The 16,360-nt window shown below is 36.3% G+C and overlaps 1 protein-coding gene across 1 annotated transcript; it reads right to left on the bottom strand.

The window, feature by feature from the left end:
* Positions 1-1,052: 1,052 nt before the first annotated feature.
* Positions 1,053-8,713, bottom strand: LOC141400865 (uncharacterized). Its single transcript, XM_073980473.1, has 2 exons — positions 8,574-8,713; positions 1,053-2,063 (listed from the first exon to the last, which is right to left on the bottom strand). The coding sequence occupies exons 1-2, from the start codon at positions 8,582-8,584 to the stop codon at positions 1,133-1,135; spliced, it is 942 nt and encodes a 313-aa protein (XP_073836574.1). The 5' UTR covers positions 8,585-8,713; the 3' UTR covers positions 1,053-1,132.
* Between the last annotated feature and the right edge of the window lie 7,647 nt (positions 8,714-16,360).

The following is a 16,360-nucleotide window of genomic DNA, read 5'->3' as shown; positions in this document are numbered from 1 at the left end:
CCAGGGATGCCAACTGTCCCGAGGTAAAAATCGCTACAGCCACATACGCACCATAGGTCTGTAGCGATTTTTACCTTAAGACAGTTGACATTTCTGCTTAAACAGTGGTTTTTGTACGTCAAAAATCACCACAAGTAGCGGAAAAACCACCAACTTGGCACCGCTGATTGAGTCAGTTTACGAGATACTCAGTTTTTAAAAAGTGCAAGTACTATACATTTTTAAACTATTTTTGATAGTAAAAGACATTATGTGGGTAGCATTTGGCCGAATCTACACCCTCATATAAAAAAGTCAAAAAAATCTTGCAATTTACCCAAAAAGAGCGACCCCTACAAAACAAGCACACTACAATTTCTCTGTCTATTCTTTTATTTGTATATGGTTAAAAGCAGAGGAAGGCGTTGTGACTCACAAGAGAGACAATGTGCTCTAAGTGAGCGTAAATTGGTTATCACAACCTGTGTAGATCATAGCCGACCAAGAAAAGGGCACACACAATTCTCAATATTTGCAACTTTTGACAGTGTGTTAGTAACGTTGTATGCACGCATGCTGCAAAACAAAAACAAATTTGCACAAACTTTTACAAAATGCTGTTCGATAACAAACTTGTAAAGTAAAGGAGAGCGAATTTGGAGACAATAGTGAGAGGATTTTGGAGAGTTTTGTTTACAAGTTTTTGCAAGGAAATTTTTCTTGTAAGAACTTGCAAGTTTGATCAGCTGATTTAAATTCGAATGTTTTGTGGCGGACTTCTTGGCAAAAACATAAACGAACGTTTGGTTATTAAAATGAATAGAAATAAAAAAGCGAAAAATTATTGTACAAGTTCCAATACCGTCGAAAGGACTTGTAGGGGCTCAAATTCTACTGAGTAGAGTATGAACCAAATATATTGTTGAACAAAGACGGACAACAATATGACGACTTGCAACTACAACAACACAACAAGTATTCAGGCGATACTTACGTTTTGTTCATTGCAAATTATAGAAAAACACACACTTTAAATTGATATTCAAATTCAACTTAGTTGACACAGTCGGTCACTTTATGATTTATTCAAATCAACAATTAAAAATATGTTTTTAACAAAAAGATTCGATCTGACGATCCGCACTTCAAAACTTCAAGAAGAAGAGTGAGGGTTTTTCGATGATAGAGATGGTAGTATCGGCGATGATAAGGACTTATCGAGTTCGATAAGATCGACATCCATATCGTCGAGTGGGTTGGGCAGAATCCCAACATGCCGGGCCCCTTGCACTGGTGCAACTGTAAGAGCGGATGCTATTTTCTCCAGTACATTTAGCAATCTTTCCATTCTGTCCGACTCTTCAGCTGTATCCTCCGGCGTCTTTTGATTGGTCGTATTTTTGTTAGACCCTTCGTTAGCGATTTGTTTGTTTGGGTTTCGCTCGTTTTGATTTTGGTTGGCGTTTTGTTGTTTCGCCTCTTGTTGCCGGTTTTCAGCTTGTTGTTGGTTTGCCTTTTGCGGTTGTTGCTCATCGTTCACCCGTTGCTGATTTGACTGATGCTGTGGATCTGTCTCTTGCTGTTTTTGTTGTTTGGCCTTCCGACGATATTGCTTTGCCTTTTCTTGATGTTGTTTAGCTTCTTGCTGGAGCTTCTTGGCTTGTTGCTGATGCTGTTTTGCCAGTTGTTCATTCGTGTGGGTTTGTGTCTGCAGCCCAATAAGTAGTTGTTGCTGCTGCTGTAATTGCGACGCTCTTTGATGGTGATAGGGATGGCTTCTTGCCCCATAAATGTACCCGCCAGCCATGTTAGCACCTCTGTTACCGGTTCCCATTATTGTTGTCTCCATTGAGCGATGGAGCATGGTGTTGTGTCGAGATCCACACATTCTGCAACTTCCACTCCATGGACAGTTGCGGACAAAATGATTTTTACCCAGGCAATTTATACAATACCTGTGGGCAAGTACTACACCTTCTCTCTGTTCCACCGTCATTGCCTTAAAGCCAGCGCAAAACCTTATATTATGCATGCCAAGGCAGACCATGCATTGCTCACTCTGACGCATGTTCATAATGATATTACTGCAAAGAAAGTATAAAAAAACAGGCGAGAGCAAAGTGGTACCCTCAAGGCATGTTTGTTAGAGTCATATTACTTTCAACCACATACTTTTCTACTGACAATTACTGACAGGAAGTACACATAATTTCACAATCGGACGGGAAATTATACCTGCTGCGGTTTTTACATCCACTACTCTTACTTGCTCATCGTGCCCTTCGTGCACTTTTACCACCCGTCCCATTTTCCAGTCATTTTGAGGCAGTAGTTCATCTTTGATCAACACCAAGTCATTTTCTTCCATATTCCGTTTGGGATGTTGCCATTTGTACCTTTTGTGCAGTTGATGGATATACTCAGTTTTCCATCTCTTACAAAACGTATGATGGAGAGCTTTTACTTTTTCCCACCGATTTATCAAAGATAAATCTTCTAATGGCATTTCCGGGGCAAATATAAGTGGCCCTCCCCTTATAAAGTGCGCTGGAGTTAACGCCTCCAAATCCTCTGGGTCTTCTGACAATGGTGTTAGGGGTCTGGAGTTTAAAACGCTCTCTATCCTAACCAATATTGTACAAAACTCTTCAAAAGTGAATTTTCTATCCTTCATCACCTTTTTAAAATGCAACTTAAAACTTTTTACTCCTGCTTCCCATAATCCTCCCATATGTGGAGCGCTAGGGGGAATAAACTTCCATTCAAACCCATTAATAATATACTTCTCCGAAATTTCTTTGCATGACTTTTTGAGAAATTCTTGGTACTCCCTCATAAGAACTCGATTGGCACCTACAAAATTGGTTCCATTATCCGACATTAAACATTTTGGCAACCCTCTTCTACCAATAAATCTAGCAAATGTCCCAAGAAATGCTTCGGTAGATAGTGCTGAGCACGCTTCAAGATGGATTGCTTTAGTTGCAAAAAACACGAATATACATACATACGCTTTGTGATAAGGTGAATTCCTCAAAGTACCAGATTTTATCTGGAAAGGTCCCGCAAAATCTACTCCAACATATGAAAATGGAAGCGAAAGGGAAGTTCTTTCTAACGGCAATGCTGCCATTATCTGGGATTTCAGATTATGCTTATACCTCGTACAAACCACACAATTATGTACTATCTTTTTCACCGTTCTTCTCAATCGAGGAATGTAAAACTGTCTTTGAACTGTCGACATCATAAGTGTCATATCTGCATGCATCAGTGTTTTATGGATGAAATCCAAAAATATGTTACATAGATGAGAAGTATTGGGCATTACTATTGGAAATCGCTCATCATATGAAAGGTTAGCATTAGCTAGACGCCCATTCACTCTTATTACTCCATTTTTGTCTAAAAGTGGATTTAATGCCCGCAGTGGGCTTTGTCGTGATATTGGTTTTGAATTTTCCAAATCACTGTATTCTTGGGGATAATGAAACCTTTGTGCCATTCGGACAAGAACCATTTTTGCATGATTCAACTCATCATGAGATAGCAGTTTTCTATTTTCTAAATCTGAATTCTCATCTTTTCTTCGTTTATTTTTCATTCTATACATATATCCAACTATCCACAAAGTTTTATTGTAAGAAGAAAATTTTGTCATCATCTCTTTATAACCATCTTCCTCTACAATTGGTGCACAATGTACTTCAATGTTTCTCTTTTCTGGTGGATCTTTTAAAACAACATTAGTTTCTGGCCAATTATTGCCAGGACTTAGTAGCCACATTGGTCCATTCCACCATAATGAACAGTTTGATAAATCTGCAGTATTAGAACCTCTAGTTCCAAGATCTGCAGGATTGCATTTGGTAGACACATGTCTCCATGTTGCATTTTCAACATTTTGAAATATCATAGCGATTCTGTTCGCAACATACGTATTCCAAGTGGATGGATGTTTTTGCAACCATGCCAATACAATTGTAGAATCTGTCCACAAATGAACAGAATAATTGTCTACATTCAATTTAGAGACGACATATTTTACCAAAGATGAGAGCAATACGGCACCACAAAGCTCTAATCTTGGTAAACTTACTTTCTTCAACGGAGCAACTTTACTTTTCGCTATTAACAATCTTACTGACGAATTTGTTTCTGTGTTCGTACGAATGTATAATGCGGCACAATATGCTTTCTCAGAAGCATCACAAAATCCATGTAATTGAACTGAGCCCTCTAGGCAATAATTAATCCATCTTGGGATTTGAATCGAATCAATACTTGAAAATTGATCCACAAAATTCTTCCATTTTATATACGTGGATGATGAAACTTTGTCATCCCAATTAATGCCTTCTAACCAAAGGTCTTGCAACAAAATTTTTGCCTGTATAATTATAGGCGTTAACCACCCTGCTGGGTCAAATAGTTTTGAAACTGTTGACAAGATTTTTCTTTTGGTTATTGGGCTAGTCACCTCTAGTGACTGCATACTATAAGAAAATGAGTCCGTAATGGCATTCCAACGAATACCTAAAGTTTTTGTTGAACTCATTTCTTCGATTCTTAGAAATTCTCCATTCAATAAATCTTCTGATCGGACATTTGAAAGCAGACTCGGATGATTTGCCGTAATCTTTTTCAACGGAAATCCAGCCGAACTCAACGTACTCATTAATTGTTTTTGTGCCTCCAAAGCCGAGGCAAGTGTATGACCTCCAGTCAATACATCATCAACATATATCTCTTTACTTATTATTTTAGCTGCAATTGGATATTTTTGTTTTGACTCTTCTGCCAATTGCAACAATGTGCGAATCGCCAAATAAGGTGCACAGTTTATACCAAATGTTACTGTACTCAATTCATAATCTTTAATTTCACTTTGACAATCTTTTCTAAACAATATTCTCTGGTATTGCCGATCAGAAGGATGAACAAATATTTGTCGGTACATTTTCTCAATGTCACCGTTAAACACATACTTATACAAGCGCCAATTAAGTATTACAGCAACTAAATCATTTTGTAATATTGGCCCTGTATGTAAAACATCATTTAATGAATACGAGCTTTTTGTCTTACTCGATCCATTAAACACCACTCTCACTTTTGTGCTAGTACTTTCTGGCCGAAAGACAGCATGATGCGGTAAGTAATACGAAAAATATTTTCCATCATTACAGATTTCTTTGGAACTTGTGGGTTTCATATGTCCCAATGACAAATACTCATTCAACACATCATTATAAGATTTCTCAAGGTCAATATTTTTCCGCAACTTAACTTCCATATGTTCATATTGCTTCTTTGCTTTAAATCTGGAGGAATCTAAATGCAATTCTTGTGGAAATTGATCTTTGAATGGTAATTTTACAACGAATCTTCCGTCTGCTCGACGGTAAGTCGTATTGGCGTAAAATTCCTCACAATAATCGTCTGATTCTGTTGAAATAGGAACCTGACTTATTTCTTCTTGTTCCCAAAACTTTTTTAATAATGAACTTATGTCATCCTCAGTATTATTTTCTACTTGTACGGACGCTAAACAAATTTCATTTGACGGTATTGGTCCATAGATATACCACCCATATATAGAATTTTGAGCTATCATATTGCCCAAAATATTCTTTTTAACTCCCTCTAAGATTATATATGGGATAACATCGCTCCCGATTAGCATATCTATTTGTGCTGAAATCATGAAACCTGGGTCTGCTAACTTCAAATCTTTAATACTTTCAAGGTTAGTTATTTGAATTGTCTGAGATGGAAGTAGACTAGTTAAATTCTTTACTATTAGTGCTTCGGTTTCGAATTCTGACTCATTTATTTCTGAACACAAAGTCAGAATACACTTTTTATTTGTATTAGCTACGACTGTTCCACTCAGCCCGCTAATCTTGAAACTTGCATTCTCAGTTCTAATGCCAATTCTTTTAACTATCTTCTGAGTAATAAATGTTCTCTTCGACGCAGAGTCAATAAGTGCTCTAATTGTAAATATTTCCCCAGAATATTTTACTTTTACTAGAGCTGTTGGCAACATAATGTCATCATGGCTCACTGACACATGTGTTTCCACATTCGAAGGTGGAGCTGCCGAACTAGACGAACATGGCATTTCTTCAATAACACTATCTGTAGTAACAAGAGTATTTGTTTGGCGTCCATTTGTCGAACGGAAAGATGTTTGATTATCTCTTGCTACTGTCCTTGGCTGTGTAAATCTCTCTTGCACATTGTTTGCTAAATGCAGTTTAGTGTGGTGCTTCTTCTTGCAAAACATACACCTATGTACACTAACACATTCTTGAGAGATATGTCCGCTTGTCAGACAATTATTACACAACCTCTTTTCTCTGACAAAATCAATTCTCTGATTTACATTCAAACTATTAAATCTTGGACAATTCTTTAAAATGTGATTTCTACTACACATGACACATCTATTGGATGATGTCGATTGCGCATTTTGATGCGCTGGATAACCACTATTGAAGGAAGTGGAAGCTGCTTCATTCCTAAGACAATCTATTCGCTCTAGAACTCGATGTCTGTTTTTTAGAAATTCTTCCATTTGTGACCATTTGGGTAGCTCTGAATGTGATTCGAGCGATTGTTCCCAAAGGGTCAATGTTTCAACTGGAAGCTTAGTTGAACATAAGTATATCAAAATTGGGTCCCACTGATCCACTTTAATATTGTGGGCTTTCAAAATAGATAAACAGTCGCTAACTGTCGATTGTATTCTTTTAATGTCTCTACTCGATTCAACCTTTGCTGCCGAAAGATTGAATAAAATCTTTAATTGATTGTCTACGAGAACTCTCACATTCTCATATCGCACAGACAATGCTTCCCATGCCAAAGAAAAATTCTGATCAGACAATGGATACCGATCAACAATTCTCCCAGCTTCACCCTTTGTTTTGTTCCGCAAATGGTAAAGTTTTTGCGCTGGCGTAAGTCTGGGATGATTACCATATATGGCCGTAAACATATCTCTAAATGTTGGCCATTCTTCATAACTTCCGTAGAAGTCTTGAGTGTCACACGGTGGCACTTTAATGCAGATCTCCGACATATCAAATGTTGTATTCGGAGGATAGACAGCTGAGCTGTGAAACAATGATGGATTTGTAGCATCGCCTCTAGCGGTGTTACCTTGACTTTCAAGTTTTCTTTTCTTCATAATTTCCATTAAATTAGCTTTTGTTATTTCATATTTATCTTTAACTGTCTCAAACAGTTTTCTAGCTTTCCTTTTATACTTTTCTTCTTCTTCATCTTCTGCTTCTACCAAATAGACACTTTCAAATGCACTGCGTACATTGTGCCAATCTTCATCTAGGGAATCTAACTTGGTTTCTATTAAAGAAACCGAAAAATCATTTTCAGGAGTCTTTCCCACCTTCTCACACGTTTTCATAAGGCTATCAGTTTCGTATTCGAACCTAGCACAAACTATAGAATCCATTTTTAGTAATATTAATTTATTTTTGTATTATTTTATTTATTATGAAATGTGTTTATTATATTTATTATTAATTATGCACTTATTTATTTATTTTATTATGGTATTTATTAGTGTTATTATTTATATTACGCTTGTCAAACTATAATTATCGCTTTATTTATTTTTAAATAAATAAAGTGTAATTATTTCGTAATGATTTTAGGTGTTTGCAAGGTAATTTATGCGTTTTCTCAATAAATAGTTTAAATTATAAACTTTTATGAGAATATATTCAATATTTTTTATTATTTGTATTTTTTATTTTGTTTGTTAATTAATTTATTATATTTTATTGAATTAAAATTTATTTTGTATTCAATTTATTATTTTTTATTATTATTATTGCGAATTTAATAATTTGTGTTACGTTCTATACGTTACGTTATACAACCTTACGTTACGTTACGCTAACTACACAAATTTTCAATTCACACTTTATGAGCAGTAGTCGATATGGCAACAATTGACTACTGACAGATCGATCAAACACAACAATAAAGAGATGGCAATACTCGTTTATGTCGTGAATGACAAATGGAAATAAATGAAAACAACAAATGAAAACAAATGTGGAAAATGCAAATAAAATGATGGAAAAATTGAAAAAAATGAGAGTGATGCTTTTAATGGTGTTAATGTATGTTTTATTATTTTTTTTTTAAATTGTTAAACCCAATAAACGCACATATATTTCAGTGTTTGAAAACAAACAAATGATTTTTTCTTTTTGGAAATGACTGTGTTGGTTTGTTGTGTGTGTCAATCACAGCAACAAATAACAAAAGCCGCCAAATACGAACACAGACAAGCAAACACAAATTCTACTTTTTTTCTTGACAATTTCTAAGCAATTTTTATGCTTTTTTTTTTGGAAAAAATTTTGGCAAATCAGCCGATTCTTTATTTTAGGACTCGAAGGACCATGTACAAGTTCCAATACCGTCGAAAGGACTTGTAGGGGCTCAAATTCTACTGAGTAGAGTATGAACCAAATATATTGTTGAACAAAGACGGACAACAATATGACGACTTGCAACTACAACAACACAACAAGTATTCAGGCGATACTTACGTTTTGTTCATTGCAAATTATAGAAAAACACACACTTTAAATTGATATTCAAATTCAACTTAGTTGACACAGTCGGTCACTTTATGATTTATTCAAATCAACAATTAAAAATATGTTTTTAACAAAAAGATTCGATCTGACGATCCGCACTTCAAAACTTCAAGAAGAAGAGTGAGGGTTTTTCGATGATAGAGATGGTAGTATCGGCGATGATAAGGACTTATCGAGTTCGATAAGATCGACATCCATATCGTCGAGTGGGTTGGGCAGAATCCCAACAATTATTAAATAAATTATGGAAACGATAATGTAAATAAAATAACTTATTTTGTAGTGTGTGGTGACTACTTTTTATTTTATTATTTATTTATTTAATCTTTTCCGCTAACTTCTTCTTCTTCAAATCACCTGACTTCTTGCAAATTTTTGCAAATTGCTGTTCGATAACAATCTGCAATTTTTTTGCTTCGAGAGAGTAAAATTGGCGGAGAGACGTTACTGAGAACTTGCAAGTACTTTTCACTTGCGAAGTTATCGTACAGACCTATTGTCTTTGCTATGGAGACTCTGGCTGTGGTGAACAAAATCAACTTTTAAAACATTATTCCAATCTAGAATTGTCCATTAAATAAATTATTAACTAATAAAAGCAAACAAATCATAGATTTTTATATTTTGTTCAATGAACAAAAACTTGAGAGTATAGATATGGATGACATTGATTGTGGATTTAGTTGTTAGTCGGCATTATAGTACGGTTACACTAGAGTTTTTTGCCGGGTTAACCCACTTCGAGAGGATTTATTTGACGTTTGCGCTATGGAATTGACATTTTAAATCAAACCCACTGGGTTAATCCGGTTAAGTGTAAACGAAAGTGTAACGAAGGAAACAAAAAGAACGATAATTCATATAGATTCATGGAACTACATCGCTCTCGGAACTATTTGGAACGAAGGAAACAGAAAGAACTATGAAAGAGAAAGACTCATTGAACTATATCGCTCTCGGAACAATTTGGAACTATATTGGTTCCTTCTAGGAAAAAGAACTAGAAAGATCGATCCGCTCCGGGAACTAAATTGCTCAACTCTAGTAAAAAGACACACCAATTAATAGCCTTTTTTATTTATTTTATATAATACATCCGCCGTTGTTTACCAAAGAAAAGACTCTCTCAGAAAGGCTAAGCAAAAAATCCACCAAATTCTCTCTGATTTATTTTGAGGGATAACTATTAAGGTAGATGTATTAGCAATTTGTAACAACTATGTCAAAAAGGTTTTGTCAACATAGATAATTTTCTTATTTTCTTAGCACTACTTCATTCCGAAATTATTACTCAATGTATTATTCAACAAATTTTACAAATATATACATTTTTCATTCATAATTTTGGTTTTTAGTTTTTGTTTTAAAATTTTGGCGTCTACCTTAATAATATTCCTTGAAGATTACCTGTAGTGCGATTCTCTAATTATTTTTTGTATTACCGACAAAAATCGGTAAAATTAAAAAGCTTATAATTTCGGTAATTAACGATATTTTTCGGTAAGTTTGCGACCAATAAAAAGTTGTCGTAAACTTCTACCAATCGAAAGAGTGATGTCAACTTTTATTTAAACTTTTCATTCATAATTTTGCGTTTTAGTGTTACCGACTTTTGTCGGTAACTCAAAAAATGAGTTAGAGAATCGCACTACTGATCGACTGCCGGTTACTATCGAAAAAATCGATAACATTGCTTGAACGTTTTCGATCAAGTCTTGTCATGCCGTTTTTTATCGTGTCGAAAACTTATTCACGAGCAAATTCTCGATCGATTCGAATCACGTAATTAGGCCCCAGTTTTCGTTGATTGCTTAATGAAAGCAAGAATAAAGTTTTAAATACTTACGAATCCCGTTCATCTTTAACCAAACAAATACACAAATAATTTTATGAATGCATTTTTATGTAGTGGCATTAAACTTTATTAAATATTTGTAGTGTATAATTGTATATAAAAACGAGTTTTTAATTTTTTTACAAACTATCACAATTTCTTCCTTTGCAGTGTACATTTTCCAGCTAGTGTTTTACACCTTCAAAATACTATTTTGTAATTTAACAATTTCGAAAATAGTAGATTTTTTAGACTCTCCAACAGAACATACTTGTATCGATGGGAATAACACATGTTGCGAACTCACAAACAGGCAAAAACAATGCAAAACAATAAAACCTGGAGGTTCGCAGACATGGGGCCTTTGAGATTGAGAGCTAACACACTCCTTGGCCCACTTCCATGGCGGAATTGCGCAAGATTGGTGTTAACAGAGGTTTTAAGCCATGACGACTATTTGTGACTTAGCAAATGCTCTGTTCCTTTACGTGCCTGAGGTTAGCATTTCTTACCATTTTTAACCTGTAAAGTGTTCCCTTACTTTTAATAGCATACAATTTATATGATAGCAGTTTACCACTTTTACCATTTTCTGCCACTGTTACCATTTTTAAAAGTAAAGGAACAGACCAAAAATAAACAAAACGCAAAAAAACAAAACTAATATAGATCGGCGTATGACGCAGCATAAAAATACATTTATATCAAGAGGTTTTAATATGCTCGTAATTTCGCTTTAATAAATTTTATAAATTACATGTTTTCGAAACCGCACAAATTCAAATACAAGCACATACTTTATACTCGCATTCATTTTCATAACAATCAAGCTTTTTTTGTTTTGTTTAAGGAAAACCAAATGAAACTAAATAATGTCAGTATAAACGTAGTCTAAGATTAGGCTAATTACCAACCTAGTTCAAAACGCCATCTAAATTTGAATCTCCTCCTTTAAATTCTTAACTTTGATACAAACAAAATAAATCACCATTGCACAGCGGATCCACTAATTGACCAAAAATAAAAAAAATAATGTCAAAATTTTGTTACAACATCTGGCAACTCTGACAGCTATGACATGGACCTTTTTAAAAATATATTAGTTTTTGTTTCATTCGAACGCGATCTTCTTAAGAATAGCTTCAAAAGTCGGAACATTTGTGCAAGTAAATATATTCGAAATATCGCGAAACTAATACGTATAGCAAAATATTATAGCGGACTTTCAAGGAGGAGGTAATAGCTAATTTTTCATTAAGAAATAGTGTTTTAGCGTGTGTGGTTGTTATCTTGTAATTTATTAAATTTCTGTAGTGGGTAACTCTATCTAGAAAACCATATAAAATGGAAAAGTTTTTAGTGCAAGTTCTAATTGGCAAAAGACATGCTTTACACAGGTATAACAAATAAGACAGAATTTATTAACAAGTTTATGATTCAATTTACCATTATCTTAGTCCCGGTCAACAATGGCGTGAATTTCATTAAAAAATTTCATGAAATTAGGCGTTCTTAAATCGAATTCCTCACCATAGCAATTTTGTGATTTTACTCTACTATGGAATTCGATCTAGAGACGAATAATTTCATGCAATTTTTTCATAGAAATCACTCTAGTGTGGACCGGGACTTACATTACACAAATAAAAGACAAGAAATTTTCCAACATTTGCCAACTCAATTCAAAAAAGCTTTAGAACAAACTTTTCATTTTGGAAATACGATCAAATAATTAGTACAAATAATTTGAAGTCTATACATTCCTTAGTCTATCTTTGTAATAGAAGGAAAAACGTTAAACTCAACTCTCTTTCCCATACAATTGCCAAGGATAGCATGCTCTTCGTGTGCATCTCTGGTTCAATGTTACTTAGTCCCGGTCCACACTAGCGTGAATTTCATTAAAAAATTTCATGAAATTATGTATTTTTAAATCGAATTCCCCACTACAGCAATTTTATGATTTTACTCTACTATGGAGTTCGATCTAGAGACGCATAATTTCATGCAATTTTTTCAATGAAATCACTCTAGTGTGGACCGGGACTTATTGAAAATATTACGTTCACTCATAATTAAGATCCACTATAAAAAAAGGATAAAATACGATCGAACAACTAATGCTGGCGATATCGTATCTGCATCTAAAACGGGAAAGATGTAACCACAACACCAAAAATGACTCGGCCGGGCCGAACTTGTATACCCTCCACCACGAAATGTATTGAAGTAAAATGAAAAAATTAGTTTCAATTCAATTTTAGACGCAAAGAAAATTCAATACCAAATTTCAGCCATTTTGGTGGAATATGAAGCCACAATATTCAAAATACCGAAAATCGGGAGGTACTTTTCCATGGGGGCAATATGAGGGCGTGGACCTATACCGACAAATTTTGAGTATCCCCAACCAAGTCTAAATACCAAATTTCAGCCATTTCGGAGGAAAACTGAGGCCACAATCTTCAAAATACCGAAAATCGGGAGGTACCGTTCTATGGGCACTATATGAAGGCGTGGCGTGGACCCCCAACCCCCAATACCAAATTTCAGCCATTTCGGAGGAAAGTTGAGGACACCAAACTTCAGCCATTTTGGTGCAATAATGAGGCCACAACGTTCAAAAACCGTTCTATGGGGCTATACGAGTATGAAGGCATGGACCGATACCGACAAAATTCTGGGGGAAGTTTTATACCCCCAACGTAGACTAAGTACCAAATTTCAGCCATATCGGTGTGATAATGAAGCTAAAACCTTCAAAATACCGAAAATCGGGAGGTACCGTTCTATGGGGGCTATATGAAGGCGTGGACCGATACCGACAAAATGCTGGTGGAAAGTTTTATACCCTAAAAGAAGACTAAGTGCCAAATTTCAGTCATTTCGGTGTGATAATAAAGCTAATACCTTCAGAATACCGAAAATCGGGTGGTACCGTTCTATGGGGACTATATCAAAACGTGGACCGATATAGCCCATTTTCAATACCAACTGTCCTGCAAGTAATAAAAACTTCTGTACCAAATATTGGCTCTCTATCTTTAAAATTGCGAGCTGTATCTTGATTTCAACAGACATACAGACGGACGGACGGACAGACGGACATGGTTATGTCCACATAGAATTTTATGCTGATCAATAATATATGTATATGCTTTATAGGGTCTCCGACGAATATTTCGATGTGTTACAAACGGAATGACAAATTTAATTATACCCTCCATATGGCGGCATATAATGCGGCGTAGCGCACGAGAGAGGTATCGGGGGAAAAGAAGAGAGGTGGAACGTCTATTCCGCAGGAAAAAGAGAGAGATGGTAAAGCGGGAGTGTGAACAAATCGAGATGTACAGGAGACAGAATGAAGTTCGAAAATTCTACAGATGAGTGAAACATCAAACTGATGGCTTTGACACTGGCACATCCTCCTGTAGATATCAGCAAGGTAATTTGGTAAATGGTACAGATAGTGTGCTAAGGATATGGAAAGAGCATTTTTCCAAACTGTTGGTATCCGATAATTTCAGCCATATCGGTGTGATGATGAAGCTAAAACCTTCAAAATACCGAAAATCGGGAGGTACCGTTCTATGGGGGCTATATGAAGGCGTGGACCGATACCGACAAAATGCTGGTGGAAAGTTTTATACCCTAAAAGAAGACTAAGTGCCAAATTTCAGTCATTTCGGTGTGATAATAAAGCTAATACCTTCAGAATACCGAAAATCTGGTGGTACCGTTCTATGGGGACTATATCAAAACGTGGACCGATATAGCCCATTTTCAATACCAACTGTCCTGCAAGTAATAAAAACTTCTGTACCAAATATTGACTCTCTATCTTTAAAATTGCGAGCTGTATCTTGATTTCAACAGACATACAGACGGACGGACGGACGGACAGACGGACGGACATGTCGACATAGAATTTTATGCTGATCAATAATATATGTATATACTTTATAGGGTCTCCGACGAATATTTCGATGTGTTACAAACGGAATGACAAATTTAATTATACCCTCCATATGGCGGCATATAATGCGGCGTAGCGCACGAGAGAGGTATCGGGAGAAAAGAAGAGAGGTGGAACGTCTATTCCGCAGGAAAAAGAGAGAGAGATGGTAAAGCGGGAGTGTGAACAAATCGAGATGTACAGGAGACAGAATGAAGTTCGAAAATTCTACCAAAGAGTGAAACATCATACTGATGGCTTTGACACTGGCACATCCTCCTGTAGATACCAGCAAGGTAATTTGGTAAATGGTACAGATAGTGTGCTAAGGATATGGAAAGAGCATTTTTCCAAACTGTTGGTATCCGATAGTAGCAAAATCGACAAAGATACCACAGATCCAATCCCAGAAGATGGTATTGAATGTATACCACCCGGCCAAGATGAGGCAATAAACCGGCTGAAGAATAATAAGGCAGTAGGAGATGATGGCCTACCAGTCGAGCTGTTTAAAACCTGCCATCTGACAGGAAGAATCGTAGGGAATCTGAGCATCCTGTGTCCCGCCAATAAGAAAGGAGATACGACTTTATGCTCCAATTATAGGGGCATAAGTCTTCTCCCTATCGCCTACTATATAGTGTCAGGGATATTGTGCGAACGACTAAAGTCCATGGTCAACGAAATAATTGGACCTTACCAATGGGGCTTTAGACCTGGCAAGTCCACCATCGACCAGATAGTTACCCTGCGGCAAATCCTGGAGAAGACCCAAGAGATGCAGATGGACACCTACCACCTTTTTGTCGATTATAAAGCAGCCGTCGACATCCCGCTACGTTTAAATGTATTACAAGATATGTCTGAATTTGGTATCCCCACAAAGCTCATTCGGCTTTGTAAAATGACTCTAACTGACACAAGATCTTCAGTTAAAATAGGAAAGAACTTCTACGAAGAGTTTTGTACCAATAGAGGTTTCAGGCAAGGAGACAGCCTTTCGTGTGATTTTTTCAACATCCTGCTAGAAAAGGTTATACGAGAGGCAAACGTCAAAAGAAGTGGCACAATCTACACCAATACCCACATGTTACTTGCTTATGCTGATGATATAGACATCATGGGACGATCAGTAAAAGAAGTAACCGATACCTTTATGAAGGTCGAAGGAGAATCTGCTAAAGTTGGTCTGGCGGTAAACGGCGAGAAGACCATGTTGATGGTGTCGACGCGCAATGCGTTCATTCAGCTCGGACCGACTGTGGAAGTTGGTTCCTATATTATTGAGGTAGTAAAAGACTTCGTCTACCTTGGCACCTCCGTAAACACAACAAACGACATCAGTTGTGAAATAAAAAGAAGAATTGTATTGGCCGACAGATGCTACTTTGGCTTAAGTTAGCACTTTAAAAACAAAGCCACAACTCGTGAAACAAAAATAACGCTTTACAAAACGCTGATACCACCCTTGCTGATGTGTGGTTTCGAAGCCTGGGTATCGAGGCCATATCATAAGGATGTGCGATGATGAACCCGCTAAAAAGGCGTAAAAATTCGGGCCGCATGGCGGTGCACGCAGAATTGGCAGACCAAAGAATAGATGGCGCAAACAAGTGGATGAAGAGATGACAAGGCGAGGTATTCCAGAAAGCGAAGCACTAAACAGAGAGAATTGGAGATCTTTCCTTAGTTCGGTCTATGGAACAAACGTTCTGTAATGGGCCAGCTAAGTAAGTAACATGGTATTCGGGATTCTGAATGGGTAGAAAACATGAATGTCTCATTTGTATTAAACCTTCTTTAAAGAAAGTGATATTCTTCACTTAGCATATTCCACTTCGCCTTAACATGGTGGAAGAGCTTATTGCTTTCATTAGCGATAGGAGTTGTAGAGTTGTTCTTCTCCTTGTTGTTCTTATTGCAGTAGATTAAATCTCCTCGTTG

This window comes from Musca autumnalis, unplaced genomic scaffold (assembly GCF_047663935.1).
Source record: "Musca autumnalis isolate F117 unplaced genomic scaffold, ASM4766393v1 scaffold_4, whole genome shotgun sequence".
Taxonomy (NCBI): Eukaryota; Metazoa; Arthropoda; class Insecta; order Diptera; family Muscidae; genus Musca; species Musca autumnalis.
The sequence above is the reverse complement of the archived record's forward strand: the minus strand, read 5'-3'. Positions and strand labels throughout refer to the sequence as shown.